Source organism: Heterodontus francisci, chromosome 42 (assembly GCF_036365525.1).
Source record: "Heterodontus francisci isolate sHetFra1 chromosome 42, sHetFra1.hap1, whole genome shotgun sequence".
Taxonomy (NCBI): domain Eukaryota; kingdom Metazoa; phylum Chordata; class Chondrichthyes; order Heterodontiformes; family Heterodontidae; genus Heterodontus; species Heterodontus francisci.
In genome coordinates this window covers 7,511,268-7,535,695 of record NC_090412.1, presented here as the reverse complement: position 1 = coordinate 7,535,695, position 24,428 = coordinate 7,511,268, and the positions used below count along the sequence as shown (strand labels likewise).

General features: G+C 41.5%; 1 protein-coding gene across 7 annotated transcripts in view; it reads left to right on the top strand.

The window, feature by feature from the left end:
• The window catches only part of LOC137355423 (prolyl 4-hydroxylase subunit alpha-1-like), a 74,985-nt gene that overhangs the window by 8,652 nt on the left and 41,905 nt on the right, over positions 1-24,428 (top strand). For 5 of the 7 annotated variants that reach the window (XM_068020464.1, XM_068020469.1, XM_068020465.1 and 2 more), the window contains 3 exons: positions 17,782-17,891; positions 21,383-21,479; positions 21,690-21,841. In XM_068020464.1, the coding sequence (XP_067876565.1) occupies positions 17,804-17,891; positions 21,383-21,479; positions 21,690-21,841 (337 nt within the window). In that variant the 5' untranslated portion in view covers positions 17,782-17,803. Of the gene's footprint in view, positions 1-17,781; positions 17,892-18,049; positions 18,176-21,382; positions 21,480-21,689; positions 21,842-24,428 lie in introns of those variants that run through there. The other 2 variants (XM_068020467.1, XM_068020468.1) reach the window with 2 other exon arrangements.

The following is a 24,428-nucleotide window of genomic DNA, read 5'->3' as shown; positions in this document are numbered from 1 at the left end:
GCTTCATGGTGAAGAGACCAGAAAGCAAGAGATTTCAAAATGCTACTTTAAAGACTTGATCTTGCTTTCAATCAGGACAGTAGTTGTATGCAGGAAGTTGGCATAGCCTTTCTGCCTAACCAGCTCGTGCTTTACAACTGGATTTTTACTACATGTATAGTGAACACTTGGATTTATATAGCACCTTATATCAGTGAAATTCCTCAAGTTTCATAAAAATGGAATACTATTTGGAGCGCATAGTTACATAGTGAACACAGGAGACATTCTGCACAAACCAAGTCCCACAATCAGAAATGGAATGGTAAACTAGTTAATCTGGTTTAAATTCCATCTAACATGTTTGCGTCTCTGTACCAAAGTGATGGCTTGAGTCGACACAAACAACTGCCACTCATGTCATCCCCAATTGATGTTACTGGGCCATTCGAACAGGTGGGCAGGTCACTTTGGATGCTGATGGGGTCAAACTACTTAATATAGTGGCATAAAATATAACTTCAGGAAGTTGACAGGTTAGTTGCACCAGATATCATGTTTGATAAGTAAGGGCTTTATAATGAATGTGGATTATATGGTTTTATTCACAAGTATTGATTTATATAGCATTTAAGAACCTATTCTCTTTTGAATTGATGTAATTGTAGCTTATTTAGTTTTCACTCAGCATCTGGGTAATCTTCTTGCAGTAATTTTGCACTGAAGTCCCTTTATTGGGAAGTGAGTGATGTAGACCATGACTAGTATTAAGGACAAGGAACAGTACAGCACAGGAACAGGCTATTCGGCCCTCCAAGCCTGCGCCGATCTTGATGCCTGTCTAAACTAACACCTTCTGCACTTCCGGGGACCGTATCCCTCTATTCCCTTCCTATTCATGTATTTGTCAAGATGCCTCTTAAACGTCGCTATCATACCTGCTTCCACCACCTCCCCCGGCAGCAAGTTCCAGGCACTCACCACCCTCTGTGTAAAGAACTTGCCTCGCACATCCCCTCTAAACGTTGCCCCTCGCATCTTAAACCTATCTCCCCTAGTAACTGACTCTTCCACCCTGGGAAAAAGTTTCTGACTATCCACTCTGTCCAAGCCACTCATAACTTTGTAAACCTCTATCATGTCGCCCCTCCACCTCCAGTCGTTCCAGTGAAAACAATCCGAGTTTATCCAGCCTCTCCTCATAGCTAATGCCCTCCAGATCAGGCAATATCCTGGTAAACCTCTTCTGTACCCTCTCCAAAGCCTCCACGTCCTTCTGGTAGTGTGGCGACCAGAATTGCACGCAATATTCTAAATGTGGCCTAACTGAAGTTCTATACAGCTGCAGCATGACCTGCCAATTTTTATACTCTATGCCCCGACCGATGAAGGCAAGCATGCCGTATGCCTTCTTGACTACCTTATCCACCTGCGTTGCTACTTTCAGTGGTCTGTGGACCTGTACGCCCAGATCTCTCTGCCTGTCAATACACCTAAGGGTTCTGCCATTTACTGTATACCTCCCACCTGCATTAGACCTTCCAAAATGCATTACCTCACATTTGTCCGGATTAAACTCCATCTGCCATTTTTCCGCCCAAGTCTCCAACCGATCTATATCCTGCTGTATCCTCTGACAATCCTCATCACTATCCGCAACTCCACCAACCTTTGTGTCGTCTGCAAACATACTAATCAGACCAGCTACATTTTCCTCCAAATCATTTATATATGCTACAAACAGAAAAGGACCCAGCACTGATCCCTGCGGAACACCACTAGTCACAGCACTCCATTCAGAAAAGCATCCTTCCACTGCTACCCTCTGTCTTCTATGACTGAGACAGTTCTGTATCCATCTTGCCAGCTCACCTCTGGTCCCATGTGACTTCACCTTTTGTACCAGTCTACCATGAGGGACCTTGTCAAAGGCTTTATCGAAGTCCATATAGACAACATCCACTGCCCTTCCTTCATCAATCATCTTTGTCATTTCCTCAAAAAACTCAATCAAATTCAAGAGACACGACCTCCCCTTCACAAAACCATGCTGCCTCTCACTAATAAGTTCATTTGTTTCCAAATGGGAGTAAATCCTGTCCCAAAGAATCCTCTCTAATAATTTCCCTACCACTGACGTAAGGCTCACCGGCCTCTAATTTCCTGGATTATCCTTGCTACCCTTCTTAAACAAAGGAACAACATTGGCTATTCTCCAATCCTCTGGGACCTCACCTGTAGCCAATGAGGATACAAAGATTTCTGTCAAGGCCGCAGCAATTTCCTCCCTTGCCTCCCTCAGTATTCTGGGGTAGATCCCATCAGGCCCTGGAGACTTATCTACCTTAATGCTTTGAAAGATGCCCAACACCACCTCCTTTTTGATAATGATGTGACCCAGATTATCTACACTCCCTTCCCTAGACTCATCATCCACCAAGTCCTTCTCTTTGGTGAATACTGATGCAAAGTACTCATTTAGTACCTTGCCTTTTCCTCTGGCACCACACATAGATTCCCTCATCTGTCCTTGAGTGGGCCAACCCTTTCCGTGGTTACCCTCTTGCTCTTTATATACATATAAAAAGCCTTGGGATTCTCCTTTAATCCTGTTTTCCAATGCCTTTTCATGACCCCTTTTAGCCCTCCTGACTCCTTGTTTAAGTTCCTTCCTACTGTCTTTATATTCCTCAAGGGCTTCGTTTGTTCCCAGCCTTCTAGCCCTTATGAATGCTTCCTTTTTCTTTTTGACTAGACTGCTTTCTGAGTGTTAAGGGAAGGAATGCAGTCAGTTAAAATTCTCAATAGGGAAATAAATTTGTAGGGGATCGAAACGTTTAGGGCATATATTACAAGAAAATGAAGTGTTACTATGTGTAGGCATGTATGTGAGAGAGGGGGGAAGAGAACAAAACAACATGGGTAGAGCTGTATGAAACCAGGAACTGTAGGTTTCCATAGACCTGCTCTTGGGCAATCAACATACAGATTAGAGATTAGAGATACAGCACTGAAACAGGCCCTTCGGCCCACCGAGTCTGTGCCGAACATCAACCACCCATTTATACTAATGCTACACTAATCCCATATTCCTACCAAACATCCCCACCTGTCCCTATATTTCCCTACCACCTACCTATACTAGTGACAATTTATAATGGCCAATTTACCTATCAACCTGCAAGTCTTTTGGCTTGTGGGAGGAAACCGGAGCACCCGGAGAAAACCCACGCAGACACAGGGAGAACTTGCAAACTCCACACAGGCAGTACCCGGAATCGAACCCGGGTCCCTGGAGCTGTGAGGCTGCGGTGCTAACCACTGTGCCGCCCTATATACAGGCTGGTTATAGCCGAGTATTGACAGGGGCTTGGGAACAGGTTGGATGCTAACCCTCAGAGAAAGGTGAAATTCATGGTTTGGGGGAAGGGAGAGAAAGGGGAACCTATAAGCATTCTAAAAAAAAAATTAAAAAGCAAAAATCTATTGTATATGGATGGGAAAACTTAATGTGTTGGGATCTGAAGCAGAATGATATTTTGCTTTTAGAGTGAACATGTCATCTTTGATATTAAATGGGAGCAAAAGGAATCTCATTCAGAGCTGGAAGGTTTTTACCACTGATTCCACCAAAAAAAAAAATCAAAGTCGCCTCTATAATTAAGACTAAAGAGACTGATAAGTAAAAAAGATACTCTCCCTTCTCCCTTTCAGTTGTCATCAGAATGTCAGTTGTAGCTCAGTGGGTAGTTGTAGCACTCTTGCCTCTGCATCAGAAGGTTGTGGGTTCAAGTCCCACTTCAGGGACTTGAGCACACAATGTAGACTGAGGCAAAGTAGAATACTGAGGGATTGCTACATTGTTGGAGGGGCTATCTTTTGGATGGGATGTTAAACTGAGGCTCTAGCCTCCCTCAGTGACATTAAAGATCCCATGGAGCTATTTTGAAGAAGAGCATGGGGTTCTCCCTGGTGTCCAAGCCAATATTAATCCCTCAATTAACATTACTAAAAACAGATGATCTGGTCATTTCTCCCATTGCAGTTTGTGGCACCTTGTGTGCAAATTGACTGCTTTGTTTCGTACATTACAATAGTAACTACACTTCACAAAAAGTTATTCATTGGCTGTAAAGCAGTATGGGACAAACAGAGGTTGTGAAAGGTGGTATTTTAATTCAAGTCTTTCTTCTATCTCCTTCCTTCCCTCTCCATCCTCCTCCTGCCCTCACCCTCTTTTTCACCCCTCTTTACTCTATTCCCCGCTACAACCCCCCCCCACCACATATATCCTTTCCTGCCTTACTCCCTCTCTTTCTGCGCCTCTCTCACTGCCCCCATTCCACATTTATTGGTCTTGGCTTTCCCAGAATGTACAACATGAAGCCTGATGGCCTTCCCTTTTACATGGAGTGAGCTCTGCACCTAATGCTATTTATCATTCAGGTTTGATCTCTTTAATCTACCAGTGCAAAGAAACTACAGAAATTGATTATGCAATTCTGGTGCTTGAGGCATTATGTTTTTTTTTAGCTAGACTGGATGTGATGTGAAGAACGGTTAATGTAATCTCAAGGTTAAGTTAGATTCGACTGGTGAAGATACTCAGAAGCTGCTATATTTCAGTTTTTGAGTAAACTACGAACACACCTATTAGATGGAAACCCACTTTTGCTATAAATTGACTGGGGCTGAAGTTCCCTCATTTTTACATCACTTGCATTTTATTTTCAGTGCCGATTATTGGGTCTGACATGGTTCTGCTTTTTAATTACAACAATATTTGGCTTTGTTTTGCATTATTCGTATAGATTAGTGTTTTCTTGTGAAACTTGGCAAGTAAATGTTTGATTATGCTTCCAGGACATGTTAAATACTAAAATCAGGATTCTGTTGGGTTTGCAATCATCACTAGATATTAATTCCACCGTAATCTAATAGCAAGCCATGGTGCTGTGGGTGACAGACTAGCCAGGAATAAAATTTGTACAGCAGAAATTTATTTTTGAGTTGTCTGAGTGCAAACAGATTTTTTTTTTAAAAGTACATTCTTTTTGCATCCCCATTAGTATTGGAATATCCTGACACTGCCCCACATTGTGTATAGCAGATGGGTTCCTTGAGTTAGGCACTGTGCAGTGGTTCCAGCTGTTTCATTGGACTTTTTTGTTGATTGTTTTGGTACTTAGCTAGTACGTAAGTATTGTGTTGCTGTCTGCAGATGGCCCATCATTTTGGCATGTGACAACTTGAATATAAAAGCTTTCTGTCAGCATAATTATCTTGGGGCAAAACAGGGAGGAAGTAAAATAATGAAGTTGGGGAAAAATAAGAAGTGCCTGTTTAAACTGAAAATTTTATTATTGAATTCGTTCTTTGCATTCTGATTGTAATTGTTGATGTGCTCAACAAATGAACAGCTCTGGTTTTCAGATATTAATGAGAAGTACAGCAGCCTCGGAAATGTAAAATAAGTAAACATGGGATTCAAGTTTCATCTTTGGTTTTGGAAGCCAAGCTATTTCTCTGGCATCCAGCTCCATTTCTGGAGTCGAGGAGTTATGCTAACAACAGCCAGGATCCTGGTGAGAAAGGCAAGATTTGAATTTTAGTCCATGCTGTTTCCAGGCATTGATGTGAAAGTGCTTGAGCAGATGAGGATGAAAATATTCACAAGTTTAAAATTTAAGGTTCTTTCCTAAGAACTGCCACGTTTGGGTTGAATCTGGGTAAGTCTGAATTCAGTTTCCTGGGTGTATATATTCATAGCTGTAGCACAATGTTAATAGTGCGCTGTAACAGGGTGTTCCTTTCCTCCTATTTTAAAAAAAAAGTATGTCTTGGATTTATATAGCGCCTTTCACGACCTCAGGACATCCCAGAGTACATTACGGCCAACGAGGTATTTTTGAAGTGTAGTCACTGTTGTAATGTAGGAACCGCAGCATCAATTTGCACACAGCAAGCTCCCACAATGTGATAACCAGATAATCTGCTGTTATGATTTTGATCAAGGGATAGATATTAGTCAGGACACTGGGGTAACCCCCCTGCTCTTCGAAATATTTATTTTTTTTATTTGGAGATACAGCACTGAAACAGGCCCTTCGGCCCACCGAGTCTGTGCCGGCTAACAACCACCCATTTATACTAATCCTACATTAATCCCATATTTCCTACCACCTACCTACACTAGGGGCAATTTACAATGGTCAATTTACCTATCAACCTGCAAGTCTTTGGCTGTGGGAGGAAACCGGAGCACCCGGCAGAAACCCACGCGGTCACAGGGAGAATTTGCATACTCCACACAGGCAGTACCCAGAACTGAACCTGGGTCGCTGGAGCTGTGAGGCTGCGGTGCTAACCACTGCGCCATTGTGCCATGTGATCTTTTACGTTCACCTTAGAAGCAGATGGGGCCTCAGTTTAACCTTTGATCTGAAAGGCGGCACCTCCGACAATGCAGCACTCCCTCAGTTACCGTACTGGAGTCTCTGCCTAGATTTTGTGTTCAAGTCTCTGGAGTGGACTTGAAGGCTGGATGATTTGTATCAGTGGAGATTGGGCCAACTCTGAGGTCTTAGAAGTGGAAGTTTCGATTGAAAAATATATTTCTTGGTGTCGAGGGGATATTTGACCAGCTCCTTTTAGCAGGCAGCTCTGCTAGTGTTTGTAGAGGCTGATAAGAACAGGAGCAGGTCATTCAAACTCTTGAGCCCATTCTGCCATTCATTTAGATAATTGCTGGTCTTATACTGACACGGAACACAAAAGTCCGAGTGTATCAGCCCTGTGTCCTCAGTACCTTGCTCTATGGCAGCGAGGCCTGGACAACGTATGCCAGCCAAGAGCGACGTCTCAATTCATTCCATCTTCGCTGCCTCCGGAGAATACTTGGCATCAGGTGGCAGGACCGTATCTCCAACACAGAAGTCCTCGAGGCGGCCAACATCCCCAGCTTGTACACACTACTGAGTCAGCGGCGCTTGAGATGGCTTGGCCATGTGAGCCGCATGGAAGATGGCAGGATCCCCAAAGACACATTGTACAGCGAGCTCGCCACTGGTATCAGACCCACCGGCCGTCCACGTCTCCGCTTTAAAGACGTCTGCAAATGCGACATGAAATCCTGTGACATTGATCACAAGTCGTGGGAGTCAGTTGCCAGCGTTTGCCAGAGCTGGCGGGCAGCCATAAAGACAGGGCTAAAATGTGGCGAGTCGAAGAGACTTCGTAGTTGGCAGGAAAAAAGACAGAGGCACAAGGGGAGAGCCAACTGTGCAACAGCCCCGACAAACAAATTTCTCTGCAGCACCTGTGGAAGAGCCTGTCATTCTAGAATTGGCCTTTATAGCCACTCCAGGCGCTGCTTCACAAACCACTGACCACCTCCAGGCACTTACCCATTGTCTCTCGAGATAAGGAGGCCCAAAAGAAAAAAAGAAAAATACCTCAATTCCATTTACTGGCCTTTGATTCATATCCCTTGTGCCTTTATCTAGCACGAGTCTGTCAGTCTCGATCTTGAAAATTTTAATTCCTCCATCCATCCATCCACTGCCATTTGTAGGGGAAAGAGTTCCATATTTCAGCTGCCCATTGTATGAAAAGATGCTTCCTGACTTCACTGCTGAATGGCCTAGCTTTAATTTTAAGATTGTGCCCCCTTGTCCTGGACTCACCCGACAGAGGAAATAGTTTCTCTGTATCTATCCTGTTGAATATCTTTTATTATTTTAAACACCTCTTATAATCAGATCACCTGTCTGCTGCCTCTCTGCAGATAGTGTGTACACTGCACGGCAGAGGAGATAAGGAAGAGCTGTTTATAATAGAATTACATAGAATTTACAATACAGAAACAGGCCATTTGGCCCAACTAGTCAATGCTGTTTATACTCCACACAAACCTCCTCCCACTCTGTTTACTTCATTGAACCATAACCCTGTCAACATGTCCTTCTGTTCCTTTCTCTCTCATGTACTTATGCACTCACAAGGCTACGGGACATTAAAGAGTGTGTTACACTGCAGTGCTGGTCTCAGGAGGGGGGCAGTCTCTCCGCTCACATTCCTACCTCACAGAAATTACAATAAGACTTGTTTTTTGTTATACGGTGTCCTCCCAAGAGTCAGCTTGACTTAGTTGACTTGTCTCTGACCTGTGCAAGCCCCACTCAAAGACTTGAACATAATACACATCATTAACTGAGGGAAGTACTACACAGAGATGCTCTCCTTCAAATGAGAGATTAAACTAAAGACTCGGCTGATGTTCAGGTGGTTGTTAAAAGTCCAGTGGCACTATCCAAAGAGCAAAATCCCTCTCAATCAACACCACCACCAAAAAACCAGTTAACTGATCAATTATCTCACAGAAATTGGTAGGATATTGCTCTGTGCAAAATGGCTGTTGTTTTTACCTACACTTGGCCAATAGTCACAGCACTTCAGAGTAATTCGGTAGATTTGAATCACGCTTTTTCATTTTTTTCTCGCCCCTATCATTCATTTTAACTCTACTATTGGTTCTAACACATTAATTTTGGTTGTGACTAAATGTAGTAATGTTCATGCAGAGTGGTCTCCCTGTTACATAAAGGTGGAATGTATAGGTAACATACGATGTGACCTGCAGGTCAATGTGGCATTTCTTTTATTACAATGCCAGACTGAAGAATGCTTGCACAGCTGCTGCTTTGCACAGTTGACACTCATTTGTGTAGCTTTGGGTTATTTGTCAGTAGATTAACTTTAGTTTATTCTGTTTACTGCTGTTGAGAGCTTACTGTCAGATTCAGAGGAATGATATACATAGGATGCTGGTGGAATTCTGCAACATGTACACGAGCCCATTTTTTATGACTGGCCTTTATAATGGAAATACAGTATAAAACACCAACTGTACTAACACTGTTATATACGGTGCACTCTATTATAAGGTACATTGCTTCTATCTCGCTCATTAAAGAGGTAATTAAGAAGTACCTTGCGCCATTATGAATACGTATACTTGACTCCCAATGGCTGTCCTTAAATTTCCTGATGAAATAGAACTCAAGTTGTCTTTCCTGTGTGGCAGCATTCATGTTTTACATTACCAATTTTTTTCCCCAGATTGAATCCAATTAATTTCCACTTGAATTTTGTTGCCAATTTATTAAGACTCAATCCAAAGTGCTGTCAGCACAGTGTGAAATGGATGGCAGGACTTCTTGAATTCTCCATTCATTCATGGAAATGTCAGTTTAATTTTACTGTGTAAATACTTGTATCATATGGCCACCCTATGAAATTGCATATCATGTTTCCTGGCAAGAATCAGGCAATGGGAATGTTTTCTCAATAAACAATCAGTATGGATACCTGAATTAAACCCTAGCTCTTTGGAATTTGTCTATGGAATCCAGCAAGACTGACAAATATGAACTCTTGGTTGAGCCAGTGCACTGAACACTAACATTGAGCTAGAGGACAGCCATGGAACCATTGAACTTTTCGGCATAGAAGGAAACCATTCACCCATTGTGACTGTGCCACCCTTATACAAGAGCAACCCAAAACTAATTCCACTGTCTTGCTGTTTCTCCATAGCCTTCTATCTTCCTCCCTTCAAATATTTATCTTTTTTAAAAGGAATGGCCTCATGAGTTTTCACACCATTGAATCTCAGGATGCTGCATTGCAGAAAGATCATATAGTGCCCAGTCCCAATTGAGATGTTGCAGGCAATCAAGCATTCTTATTCTGTATTGATAATGTTTGAATTTTCAATGTGCTGAAGTGGGGAGGAGGGAAATTCCACGGAAGGTTTGTGCAGTTCCGCTTTAACAAAACTACATATTTGGACACCAACTGCCCATCCCCACCCCCGCCAAACAGTTTGGCAGAAAAGGAACACAGATATTTTCTTAGTTAGGCCACACCTCCTCTCCCATGTGTTAGTCACTAATTCAAGACTGAACAAATGAGCATTGAATAGTACAAAATAGAGGGGTGGCCTAGTGCTGCAGGGATCCCAGGGGATTAGTAGCAAGCTTTCTATAATAATTCTCTTCTGCTGCACAGTGCAGCACTATTCAGTACATGCAGAAGTGAGGAGTACTAACTACAAGAATGTGTCACTGTTGCACTATTACATGAAACAGGAGCCAAGCTATTTAGAACTTAATTTGTAGTACATGAATGATTCGAAAGAGAGAAGAAAAACATTGGCACAGTTTATTTAAATTTAACTGTGTATACCATTGCTGTTTTGATTTCATTACAATAATGCAGGTCTGCCTACACAAAGTATGCACTCCGCTGAGATTATAAGGCCTCAATACCACAGCGCTATATTAATGTAAAGTCAAAAAGAGAGCAATCAGTGTTATGTATTTTGCTTTTATTTTAGTGTTTAATTCACAGCACTTCTCTTCCAGGAATGCCTACCTTGAAGAAGTTCTGCTCTTCTCTCCGGGATTTTCATTTGTCTCTTTGACCTTGTTTACCTTCATTGCTTTCTGTTTCCTCCTGGTGTTTTATAAAGTGTCTACCAAACCTCGTTTTCACAGCCATATCTCCTTCCTCAGTGACTGTCTATTCCCTGTGACCTTGTCCTATCAATACCTCTTTTGTTATCTCTTGCCCCACCCCTGCTTTACTTACTTAAAACCTATTACATTTCTAGCCTCTGCCAGTTCTGAAGAAGGGTCACTGACCTGAAACGTTAACTCTGCTTCTCTCTCTACTGATGCTGCCAGACCTGCTGAGTATTTCCAGCATTTCTTGTTTTTATTTCAGATTTCTAGCATCTGCAGTATTTTGCTTTTAGTTTAGTGTTGTGCTTTGCTTTGAAAAAAAACTTGATCTGTTGAACATTTCCTGGGCCAACAGTGTGTAACTAAGCAGAAACGTTTACTTACATGTATATGGCCTGTGTGAGAACTATTCACCAGTACCAGTTTGTATTTGTTAGGCATTGCTCTTTATTCACCAAAATTTAGATTGTGAAGCAAACCAATGTTAATGATTTACAAAACCAAAATACTGTGGATGCTGGAAATCTGAAATAAAAACAGAAAAAGAAGCCAAAAGACTTGCATTTATGTAGTGCTGTTCATAACCACCGGATGTCGAAAAGCGCTTTATAACCAATGAAATACTTTTGAAGTGTAGTTACTGTTGTAGGAAAGGGGGTAGACAATTTGTGCACAGCAATCTGCTACGAGCAGCAATGAGCTAATCTGTTTTTTGTGATGTTGATTGAGGGATAAATATTGGCCCGGACACTGGGGATAAATACCCTGCTCTTCAAAATAGTGCCATGGGATCTTTTACACCCACCTGAGAGGGCAGACGTGGCCCTAGTTTAACGTCTCATCTGAAAGACGGCACCTCTGACAGTGCAGCAATCCTCAGTACTGCACTGTTCTTGTTTTTTCTTTCTTGTCCTGGAATGGGACTTGAAACTACAACCTTCTGACTCAGAGGCAAGAGTGTTGCCCACTGAGCCAAGGCATACACCTGAAAATGCTGCGAACACTCAGCGGGTCAGGCAGCATCTGCGGAGAGAGACTTTGCATCAGAACTGTTAATTTTTTTGCTTCCCTTTTTAATGCTACTTTTACCACTCATAACTTATGCCTCCATGACTTGCCGCACCCTAAAGCCTCTTTCAACCCCTACGTTCTAGCTTGCACCTTCTAATCTTCCAACTGTGGTCTTTTGTGCATTTTGCCCTCGACACTGACTGTGGTCTCCCTTGCCTTCATGTCCTTGCATTCTGCAGTTCTCCTCCCAAATGTGTAGAGCTACATTTTCTTACTTTTTTCAAATGGCTGTCTCCCTCCCCACTCCTGCTTGCTGTCTGTTTCCTCTTGTGCGAAGTGGCTTGGGACAATTCCAACAACAAAGGTGTTAAATAAGTGCAGTTTGTTAACTGAGACTGAGAAACACAGCAATTACTCTTGGTGCTAAAATCGATATTGGCTTTGCTAATACTCAGTGACTTAATGGGCCATGTAATTGCTGATATAACTCAAAACATTCAAGACTCAAAAAGAATAATAGTCTAGAAATTGCTGATGTCAATAGTAGTGGCTGATTTAAAATGAATGACAACTCCTATATTCAAACAATAGGAATGTCATATGTACACCTAAATGTTGGCAATATTCTCAGCTTGATCAAGAAAATGACAGCTTAAGAGATTTTCATTTTCTATATCATTTACTGCCTTGTACACACCTAGGCCTCCTCGCCATTGCTTACTTTCAAGGTGTGAAACGTCTTACCATAGAGATAGTTACTGGCTTTGAAATAAATGAGAATTTAATTGAAGACAGGATTATACAAAATTCAACCATCAGAATGTGCCAAGCTGGTCTCAATGTTCAAAAACATGCTACATTATATATCCCTTAATTATCTATTTTGCCAAAGATCTATCTAGCTCCTTCTTGAATTTGCTAAAATGACCCACCCCCACTGTGTCTTTAGGCAGTGTGTTCCTCACATTCACCACCTTCTATGTGAACAAGTGATATCTAAACTCTCTGCCATCTTCCCTCTAGAGATTTATTTCAAAGCCTTATTTCAAAACTATCTCTATGGTAAGATTTGGATCTGTGTCAAAATGTACCCGTGAGCCAGCATTCACTGTCTCCGAAGTTCTTCACCTCACTAAGAAATGCTCACACTGCCTTCCAACAGTTGACATCTTGTATCCTGGGACTATCTGAATTTGTGGTCTAAACTTGGTGTCCAAGATTACAACAGCCTTAGCATTCCACTGTGTTGTATCAGTGAGAGGTGGACAAGGATGGGCACTGTCAATTTCCACATGTGATTGATTCCTAATTTTCACTGTGGAGCAATATCAAGCCATTCCTCAAGAAGAATGGTGAGAAAATCAGGGATGGCCATTCTGGCTCCCTCTTGTCGAGTTCCATGGGCAGACATGCATTCAATTGGCTACCTGACTGAGCACAAGATCCCCAGAATAATGTATCCCTTTTTTTTAATCTTGTTCCTCACAAGCCGTGTAGATTTGCCTGATCTCCAATTAGTATCTTCCCTGGCTAAATTAAGAACTTGCCATGTTGCCGAATTGCAGTCATGTTCCTATTCTTTAAATGTTCGTTTTAAGCAGAATTCATTCTGCTTTAATTTCAAGCTCAGATCAGGGCTTCAACTTTGTATTGAATAATCTTGAGTTTTTGTGACTTTGGGTTGATTCAAAACACTTTTTATCAAAGTCAAAGTGGCAGAATGATTGCACCCTGAATCCCCATCTCTACTTAGATTTAAACTTTGGTCATTGTCTCGGCCAGTGATCAATGCTGACAATTACATGTCTGTGATGGAAGGCCAGTCATATTACACCATATAACTTCTGATTTTAATTGTATCTTGTCTGCTAATCCAACCCTCATAAAATATCAGTTCCCGGCAGTGATACTTGGACTTAATTGTAAATGTTCACGTTTTTAATAGGAAGCAAAAGTTATTTTATGAGTTTGATTGGTGGTTGCTGCCTCTCATTTAATACCATTCCTTGATGTGTGTTTCAGAAACATTGGGAACCAGCTATGCAATCTCATTCTAGCGTAGTGGTAATGTTAATGGACTAGTAATCCAGACATGGACTAATTCTGCGGAGATGAGTTCAAATCCCACCATGGCAGCTGGGGAATTTAAATTCAATTAATAAATCTGGAATAAAATGCTAGTCTCATTAATAATGATCATGAAATTACCAGATTGTAGTAGACACCCATCAGCTTCACTAATGACCTTCAGGGGAGGAAATGTGCCACCCCTTAGCTGGTCTGGCATACAGATGACTCCAGATTGACAGCAATACGGTTGACTTTAACTGCCCTCTGAAATGGCCTAGCAAGCCACTCAGTTGTATCAAACCGCTGCAGGAAAAACCATTGTGGGTGTACCTACACCATATGGGCTGCAGCAGTTCAAGAAGCCAGCTCACCACCTTCTCAAGGGCAATTAGGGATGGACAATAAATGCTGGCCTTGACAGCAATGCTCTCATCCCAAGATTAAACATTCTAGAAAAATTCACATTCATTTGATACAACAGATGAATTTCATGTTTCCTATATTACAATAATGACTATAGTTCAAAATCACAGTACTTAATTAGCTGTAAAACACTTTAGGCTGAGGTGGTGAACGGTACTATATAAATTCTTGTTTTTCTTATATTTATAAAATGACTCATAACATCCTCACACCATATAGCACTTCACCGTTTAATTGTGTATTTTTGAAGTGCTTTACTGTGGTTATCAAAAGCATGCCATAAATGTGATCTACAGCATTCTCAGCTAAACTGCGCTGTGAATCTCTTACTTGTTTGAGTGGACTGGAGTGAATTACAATTTCCATGCAGAATAATAGATACTTGGGTGTAATTTGAATGCATTAATATTATGGAAGGCTTCAAATGGTGTTGTGGGTCCTGACCTTAAAATCATTCCTTGCTATCAGTAATTGTTATTGATGCATTCTATTAAAATTTTAGGTGCTCATTCTGTACCAGTGACTGATGTGTGAGGGTGTGGATAAAAACAGTTGAGAGTACTTTCTACTTTCATGATGTTATTTGCACAAGGGAATTATCAGTCTTCGAAAAAAGAAAGACTTGCATTTATGTAGCACCTTTCATGACCTCAGGCTGTCCCAAAGCGCTTTACAACCAACTAAGTACTTTTGAAGTGTAATCACTGTTCTAGGAAACGCAGCAGCCAATTTGCACACAGGAAGAACTCACAAACAGCAATGTGATAATGACCAGAAAATCAGTTTTATTTAGTGAAGGTAATTGAAGAATAAATATCGGCCAGGATGTCAAGGATAAGTCCCATACTCTTCTTTGAAATAGCGTCATGGGATTTTTTACATCTACCTGAGAGAGCAGAGGGGGCTTGGTTTAACATCTCATCTGAAAGGCAGCACCTCCGATAGTGCAGCACTCCCTTGGTACTGCACTGAAGTATCAGCTTTGATTTTTATGCTGACGTATCTGGAGTGGGACTTGAACCCACAATCTTCTCACTCTGAGGCGAGGGTGTTGCCAACTACTGTAGGTAATAAAAGTCTGATGTCGCATCTCTGCATTGTCACACCTGCAAAGTGTTTGCCACATATGCACTTGATTTGGCTGAAATATATTTAGAAAACAGCAACACAGTACTCCTGAAAAATCTTAAAAGAAAATATACCTACTAAGGGCGGCACAGTGGCGCAGTGGTTAGCACCGCAGCCTCACAGCTTCAGCGACCCGGGATCAATTCTGGGTACTGCCTGTGTGGAGTTTGCAAGTTCTCCCTGTGTCTGCGTGGGTTTCCTTCGGGTGCTCCGGTTTCCTCCCACATGCCAAAGACTTGCAGGTTGATAGGTTAATTGGCCATTATAAATTGCCCCTAGTATGGGTAGGTGGTAGGGAAATATAGGGACAGGTGGGGATGTGGTAGGAATATGGGATTAGTGTAGGATTAGTATAAATGGGTGGTTGATGGTCGGCACAGACTCGGTGGGCCGAAGGGCCTGTTTCAGTGCTGTATCTCTAAACATAAACTAAACAAAAAAGGTGAAAGAAAGGCTGCCGGCTTCTCTCCCTCACCTTCCCAGGAGAGGAACCGGATTTTTACAGGAAGCTGTCGATCTAAAGGTAATATTCCTGGAGCAACAGTAGTTAGCCTCTTATTGACCTTAGGGGTTGTCTTATTTTGAGCACAATTTCTGAAAATTGATTAACTTTTTACTGGGAAGTAAGTCAGTTTACATAGTGCAAAACTAATGGTAAATTAAGTTTGACACTTGATTTGAATCTTCTAAATATAAGAAGGTTAAACATTTCTATATTAAGTGCATAATTGCTATATTCCTGGGAGTGGGAAGAGAGATTTACAGCCTATCATCTATTCTGAGTTATTTTAGATAGAGAATTATAGGCAAGACAGAGTGAAAACTGCACATACCAGTACAAGTAATTTAAAGGATAATTATAACCTCTGTAGTTTTATGGGAGTATGGCATAGGTTTAAAGGAGTTCGTAAATATATTTAATGTTTATATAGATAATCTGCGGGCTTGATCGTAAGTTTTAAATATATATTTTATATAATTAATTATGAAGGAAAAGCTAACGTAAAGTTTGTTTGCAGATGTGGCAACTATTTATTTTGCACACAGCAAGATGCCAGAAACACCAATCAGGTTATTCAAATAGTGTTTAAGGTGGGATCTTCATTCAATATTTGCAACTTCAGTAAATAGATATACAGGCTGACAGAGCTTCAGTTTAATATCAGCCGAAGGGCAGCACCTCCAGCAATATTTAAAATTACTGCAGTTTATGTCCTGAATTCCTAGAGCAGGGCTTGAAGTTATTTACTAAAACATTAAAGGGAAGTATTATATGGATAGTTTAACTATCTGACAATGTGATGACTGAATGCATTATGAACAAAAGGTATGGTCCATTGCAGCTGTTTCTGTTTTTACAGCCTACACTGTGCTGTGTTTCAGAAAAGGCAGTCACGCAACAAATGCTACATCGTTTGCTGTTCTCACACGAACGCCTGTCTTAACACACCCTCCCTGCTAGGGGTTTCTGGCTTGTAAATCTTTGTGTGCCAGCAAGCAACAGCCGTGAAAAGAAAGAATGTAGTCTTACATTTAGTTAACACCTTGTTATATCTCTTGAAGCACTTCAGTCTGCATTTGTTTGAAATGCATGAGGATGATGTGCAGGCCTATGGGATTATCATTGTATGTGCAGCAAGATCCCACAAATAACAATAAGATGAATGACCGGATTAATATAGTTTTGGTGATGCTGGTTAAAGGTGGAACGTTGGCCAGGACAGCAGGAGGACTCCCTGCTTTTCTTTCGATAGTGCTCGTGGGCTCTTTAACATCCACCTGAAAGCACCAGAGCAGGCAGACGTGGCCTAGGTTTAACATTTCATTCAAAGTATGGCACTTCCAATTGATGCAGCACTGTTTGAGTGTGAGCCAAATTATGAGCTGATGCTGTCCTGTGGGGCTTTGTAAGAAGCAGGTTAATCAGACAGTCCTGCAGACTGTTAATGCTGCACTGCGATTAATGTCACTTCATATTTCAATAATAACTTTTAACCGTTGCCTGTTAAGCAGGGAAGTTTGTCAATTTTAAAGCAGTGACCACTAACTAAACTGTTGAAGTAAGGCTGGCTCTGAGGCAAGAATGTTGGCAACTGAATCCAACTAATACACTGTGTTTCATTTTGGGAAACACTTGTGTGATTTTTCTACCAGTTTAAGGAAATTGGAAAAGAATGGAGGTGGGCGACATGAGGAATAAAATGTTTATGCAATTTTTATGATCTGGAATGCAGTGCCTGACAGGATTGTGGAAGCAGATTTAACCGCAACTTTCAAAAGGGAATTGGATACATACTTGAATGGGAAAAACTTGCAGGGCTATGGTGAAAAAGCAGGAAAGTGGGACTAATTAGAAAGCTCGTTCAGAGAGCTAGCACAGGCATGATAGGCTGAATAGCCTCCTTCTGTGCTGCGTATTCTATGACCTGCACTTGTGTCAAAATGTGATTTCACTGATGCTCTTTATTGTACCATTGACAATGTGAAAAGATATGCTTTAATTTTATAACCTTGCAGTCAATTGTGCACAAGAATAACTTTCATACCACTTATAGCTTACACATACTAACCATTATTCAATTTGTTTAACTCCTCCGAAATGATAATACACTTAAATCTCCCATTTTCTGTTTATTTTATCCAGTATAGTGTCCAGTTACCAAGCCATGGCGTGCATAAAGATTTGGTGCATTTTGGGACTAGGAGTCCTGATTTCTCTCTCACAGGCCCATAATGATTTCTTCACATCTATCGGTAAGCACAAGCTTTCCTTTTTGGGTTAAGTAGTAATTGTTTTAAAGGGTGTTATTGCTTGACTGGGAATCTGATATTAATGCTAACCTATACTTGTTCAAGAGACCTGAGTAATCTGCATTTTAATGTAACTGTGCCAGTGCATTTTCTCTAACCAGCAGAGTTGCTATGTAAGCTATGCACAACTAAGACAAGAAGAGACAGTCCTAGGACCTAAAGCAGAAAGTAATCTGTATTATCTGAAAGAAGCTAGACCTTTGAATTTAAAACACTTCTCTATCCAGGTAATGTAACTATTCATAAAAGACAATTTAAAAAATCACTATTGTAAAAATATTTGTAGTTCTATCATCTCCTTTGCCCTCTGGGTTGATGTGCTAAATAAAAGGGAATCGCAATGGACCAAATCATGCGTACCTTCTGTGGCTGGTTACAAAGTGATATTGGAAGCAGCCTGGGAATGGGTTGTACATCTTTGATTGTTTAGCTTGGGATGGTGCAAGTTTCAAAGTGTTGAAATTGGCCTGAAGGTTGATGGAAACAATGCTGCTGGATCCTCTCCTTGTGGGACACTCCCATACTCATGATGCCATCATTGTCCTGTTACTCAATGCCCAAGCAAAAGTTTTGTCTAAAATTTAGTGACCACTGTTTACAAAGTTGTCAACATACATATGAACGTAAGAATTAGGAGCCGGAGTCGGCCACTTGGCCCCTCGAGCCTGCTCCGCCATTCAACAAGATCATGGCTGATCTGATTGTAACCTGAACTACACATTCCTGCCTACCCCCGATAACCTTTCACCCCTTGCTTATCAAGAATCTATCTACCTCCGCCTTAAAAATATTCAAAGACTCTGCTTCCGCCGCCTTTTGAGGAAGAGAGTTCCAAAGACTCACGACACTCAGAGAAAAAATTTCTCCCAATCTCTGTCTTAAGTGGACGACCCTTTATCTTTAAGCAGTGACCCCCTAGTTTTAGAGTCTCCCACAAGGGGAAAACATCCTTTCCACATCCACCCTGTCAAGACCCCTCAGGGTCTGATATATTTCAATCAAGTCGCCTCTTACTCTTGTAAAGTCCAGCAGATACAAGCCTAGCCTGTCCAACCTTTCCTCATAAGACAACCTGCCCATTCTAGCTATTAGTCTAGTAAACCTTCTCTGAACTGCTTCCAACATAGTTACTCCTTCCTTAAGTAAGGAAACCAATACTGTAGATAGTACTCCAGATGTGGTCTCACCAATGCCCTGTGTAACTGAAGCATAACCTTCCTATTTTTGTATTCAATTCCCCTTTAATATATGATAACATGCTATTCACTTTCCTAATTATGTGCTGTATCTGCATACTAACCTTTTGCGATTCATGCACTAGGACACCCAGATCCATCTGCATTTCAGAGCTCTGCAATCTCTCTCCATTTAGCTAATATGCTTTTTTATTCTTCCTGCCAAAATGGACAGTTTCACATTTTCCCACTTTATACTCCAATTGCCAGATCTTTTCCCACTCACTTAACCTATCTATATGCCTTTATCGCCTCCTTTTGTCCTCTTCACAACTTATTTTCCTACCTATCTTTGTGTCATCAGCAAATGTAGCGATCTTTGGTCCCTTCATCCAAGTTATCTATATAAATTGTAGAAAATTGAGGCCCCAGCACTGATTCCTGCGGCACACCACTCGTTACATCTTGCCAACCACAAAATGACCTATTTAAGCCTACTCTCTGTTTCCTGTTAGCTAACCAATCTTCTATCCATCGTCTATCAAAATGTTACCCCTACACCATGAGGTTTTATTTTCCGCAATAACCTTTGATGTGGCACCTTATCAAATGCCTTCTGGAAATCTAAGTACAGTACATCCACCGGTTCCCCTTTATCCACAGCACATGTTACTTCTTCAAAGAGCTCCAATAAATTGGTTAAACATAATTTCCCTTTCACAAAACCATGTTGACTCTGCCTGATTAACTTGAATTTTTCTAAGTGCCCTGCTATAACCTCTTTAGTAAGAGCTTCTAACATTTTCCTATGTTAAGTTAACTGGCCTTTAGTTTCCTTTTTTCTGTCTCCTGCCCTTTTTGAATAAGGAGTTATATTCACAATTTTCTGATCTAATGGAACCTTGCCCGAATCTAGGGAATTTTGGAAAATTAAAACCAATGCATCGACTATCTCACTAGCTGCTTTTAAGACCTTAGGATGCAGTCCATCAGGACCGGGAGACCTGTCAGCCCTCAGCTCCAACAATTTGTTCAGTAACGCATATTCCAGCAATTAATCGCAGAGCAAAGTGTGTCAAACCAGGACATCCGCCCCACCATTAATCCATTCCTATTGTACAAAAAATGTTGATTCAAGGCTAAATGTTAATTTCTAGGCTTCATTGCGTGTGGCTTTAGAAAATATAAACGTAAAAAATTATGCACTTCATAGCCCGGTATGCATGGGAGAGAAGCATTGACTGTGGTACCCAAAGCTCTCCACCACTGCAGGTTTCCTTGCCTCATGTCTGGGTCTGTTGTAGACTAATTGATAGAGATTGATTGCTATGATTAGCCAACTATTGTTGTTGCACCATGCGGCTACCAGGATGGTAAAAGGTGTCGATGGATCTTGGTCTTTTCTTGTCTTGCAATTCATATGTTCCTATGAATGCAGTATTCCTCTTTAAAGCTTGGCTACCTGGCCAGAACCCGACCAAACCCAACTACGTGTCAGGTTCGGGTCGGGTCTATATTCTGCGTCCAGCATTCGGGCTCGGGTCAGGTCGGGCTGGACTGTACTATTTTGTATTGTTTTCGCTTTAATCTATGATTTTTCTCTGTTTCATTAATATATTTGTTATTGTCGGGTGGGGCATTTAAAAAAAAAAATGAAAGGACTCAGGCCTGGGTCGGGTTCAGGTTGGCTGTTGTCGGGTCGAGCCCGGGTTGGGTTTTAATTTTACACCCAAGCCAGGCTTTATTTCCTCTTTGGCTCAAAGGCAGCTGAAAATTCCAAAGTATTGCGTGGTTGCGAACAGTGACACTGACATTATTCCATATGATTATTCCAAATGAGAAAATAACAGTTTACTTTTGGGAGGAGGAAGGAGCAATTGTAACTGGTGAAAATCACAGAAAAATCTCTTTGAACCCTACTAATTGTAACGGGAGCAGTAGTGCTTTAGCAGGCAGTGTGGGGTGGGTTGAGTATATAGCTGATCTGTCCCTTTGACTCCTCTTTGAGTTGAGAATGTTCTTTTGCAACTTCCAAAATGTATGCATGCATCCAAGTTTATTTTTGATGTAACTGGTTTCCAGAATGATTTTCTGTAGATTTGTACACATGAATGTTGCAGGGGTAAAGCTTTTGTTCAAAAGAAGAAAGAATCAAATAATATTTTTCAATTTCATAAAAATAATTGTCGACCTGCTTTGATCAAATTCCTCACTTTAGTAAAGCATCTTGCATAAAACTGTGTTGCTGTCCTTGGGCAGGCCAGATGACAGATCTGCTATACACCGAGAAAGATCTGGTGACCTCACTGAAAGATTACATCAAAGCGGAAGAGACCAAGCTGGGTGAAATCAAACGGTAACCAAGTTTCTTGGAATTTTGAAGAAGCCTTTGTTTAACAGCTTCCACTCTTTCAGTGCTTTCTTTTTCTCTCTCATTTTCTCTTCTCCCTCCCTTTGTATGGCTGATGTGTTTGTGCACCAAACCATTGGGATGTAATTTAATGTATAATAATATCAGTGAAAGTTTGATTAATTCCTAGCATTAATTTCTTCTCAATCCTAATAGGTGGGCAGAAAAGCTGGACCTCCTTACTGAGACAGCTACCAAAGATCCAGAAGGGTTCCTTGGGCACCCAGTGAATGCCTTCAAATTGATGAAACGACTGAACACAGAGTGGCTAGAGCTGGAGAATTTAGTCCTCAAGGACATGTCAGACGGTTAGTGGTTCATCAACTTTTTCTGGGTAGACTAACGAAGAACAGCCCTTTTTCCCCTTCATTTCCTCCTCCCCTTTGCCCCTACACTCATTTGTCCTTATTTTTTCCCCAGCCGCCCAAATTCTCAATACCCTTATCCTCTGGAAGGGCAGGGCAATCCAACCTCTGAATTTCTTCACCAATACTGCAACCTGTTAGGTTATTTGCCTGAGTCCTTTCTTCGCTAGACAACCTGTGTGCAACAGGCAAAAAAAACCCATTGGCACAAACTCAAGTGTGAAAATCAGTTGCTTTTTAAGCACTTGTGTTTATCTTACAAATCTGTTAACTGTATTTGATGCCTCTAGTGTAAACTGTAGGTCTGAGGGTTACAAATGTGATTAGAAGCAACTTTTATTTTGCTGAATGTTCACTTTTTTAACGTATTTTCTTCTCATTTGCTAGAGTTTACCAGTATTTCTCTGAAGCAGCTGGGAGAGTAGCTTTGGGGCACTTTTATGCTATGTGTACCTTTTTTGTTTTTATTATTCTCTATGGAAACATTTGGCATCTCATCATGATGCCACAGCTGGAATCAATAACTTGGAAGATCACAGGCAGTTATGCCCTATAGTTTCATGGTGTGACTTTAGCACTGCTGCATTCAATACTATTTGCAGTCGGAAGTTTGCCTTCCGTGTTTGATCTGAACATCTTTATTTGATAAAAGCACGAAGGCAGTTTCAGGAATGTGCGCGTGTTTTGTTTGGTGCTTTGCAACTTCCTTTTGCCTGCCAGCATCCAAAGATCCTGCAGTCAAGAGATGAGTATTGCTGACCTTCCACCAGTGATGCTTCTGGCTTTTTTTTTTTCCCAAAAGAGTACAGCACTCCACTTATGAATACTCCCTGCCCAATATCCCACAACCCTGTCCTTCACTGAGTGGGCTGGATTTTACAGGCCCCCCCCCCAATGTCGGGGGTCATGGCGGGATTGGTGGGGGGCGGAAAATGTCTCTGAAAGAGGCCCTCCACGGGCATCGACGCCGGGAATGCCCGGCCCGATATTGCCGGCAGCGTCGAGGCCTCGTGGTGGCCCCCTAGCCGCTTGGTGACGGGAGGCCAATCTAAATACGTAAATTTATTAAAATAAATGAAGTAAATACTTACTCACTCCCGCTGTCCGTCCCACTCCGATATTGTAGCAGGTGGCCGGCACTCCTGCGCCTTAGGATCTCCATTCAGAGATCCAATGCGGGACATTGATGGAGAGGGGGGAGTGGGGTCAAACTAATATGATTGGTGGAGGGGATGGTGGGAAGGGTTAAAGATAAAAGCTTATGAACTTTGTGGGGCGAGGGGAAGGTCGGGTTCACAAGATAAGTATTTTGTGGGGGAGAGGGCACGGAATGAAGTGTACGGTTATTGGGGGAGTGGGAGAGGGGCGACAAACATTTATTTACTGTTTTAAATTTAATTTACAATGCCTTTATCTTTAAATTAGTAAACGGAATGGAAGGGCTTTAATCCCTTAAAAATGGTGTCGGTGCCTACGCAATGGCGCCTGTCGCTGTTGACGGGGGCGGACCACCCGCTCCCTCCACGCCATTGTGGTTAGGGGGTGGGGGGGTGGCGGTCTGCCCTGACCATGTAAGTGAACCGCCGTGCTTAATATCGCGGTGGTTCCGTGGAGTAAAGCCTGCGCGTGCGGGCTGCCATTAGTTATGGCCGCCGCCGATTTGCAGTGGCGGCAACATAAAATTCAATCCAGTGTACGTGTCTCTCTCTCTCTTTCTGTCTCTCTGCATTGATTGAGAAAAGGATACATATGTATATATATATATATATATATATATGCATCAGGCTATCTTTATTTTTGAGTCTTAGTTTATGACTGACTTTGGAATACGTGTGTCATAGAAGAAGAAACAGGTCATGAAAGGTTTATTTTTGGTAAATGGATTCAGTGTTCCACCAGTGTTTCTTGACTGGACTCAGTCCAGTGTTTCATTTCAGTTCCTCTTTCATCATAAGTGCATTTGAAGGATTGTCATAGAGGACTGAATCAGGCCTTTGTCTGAACTCTATAGGAGAGTTCGTTCCAGAAGCTCATAATATTTTAACTTTAAGGAACCTACACCTTGTTTTTGTTTTGTGTCTGAAATGTTACCAGCTCCACTGATCAAGTTCACATCTGCACTTCATTCAATAAATAAATTCCAATTAAAACAGCTGGGTTTCATATTAAAATAGTTAAACTAAAAAAACCTAGGAGTCTCTAAGTGTGGTAGGGGCAGTCCGAACTCAACTGTGCAGTAGCCAGCAGTTTTACTGCACTAAACTTTTCAATAAACTTCATTTGGCAGATGAGGAGGTTATGCTGCAAAGGGCAGTGAACCGATCCATATTGTAAATTGGATGCAAGCCTGCCATGAGCAAATGCACGACTTAACAAAAAAAGATTAATGTCTGAACATTTCACTCTGAATTCTTAATTGAATATGTCTGGGCTGTTGCAATTTTTTTTAGAAGAATGAAAGTGATGGAGTGTTTGCATGGACATGTTATTAAAAACGATGTGATTGAGGTTGGCAGGCATTGAGCAGTTT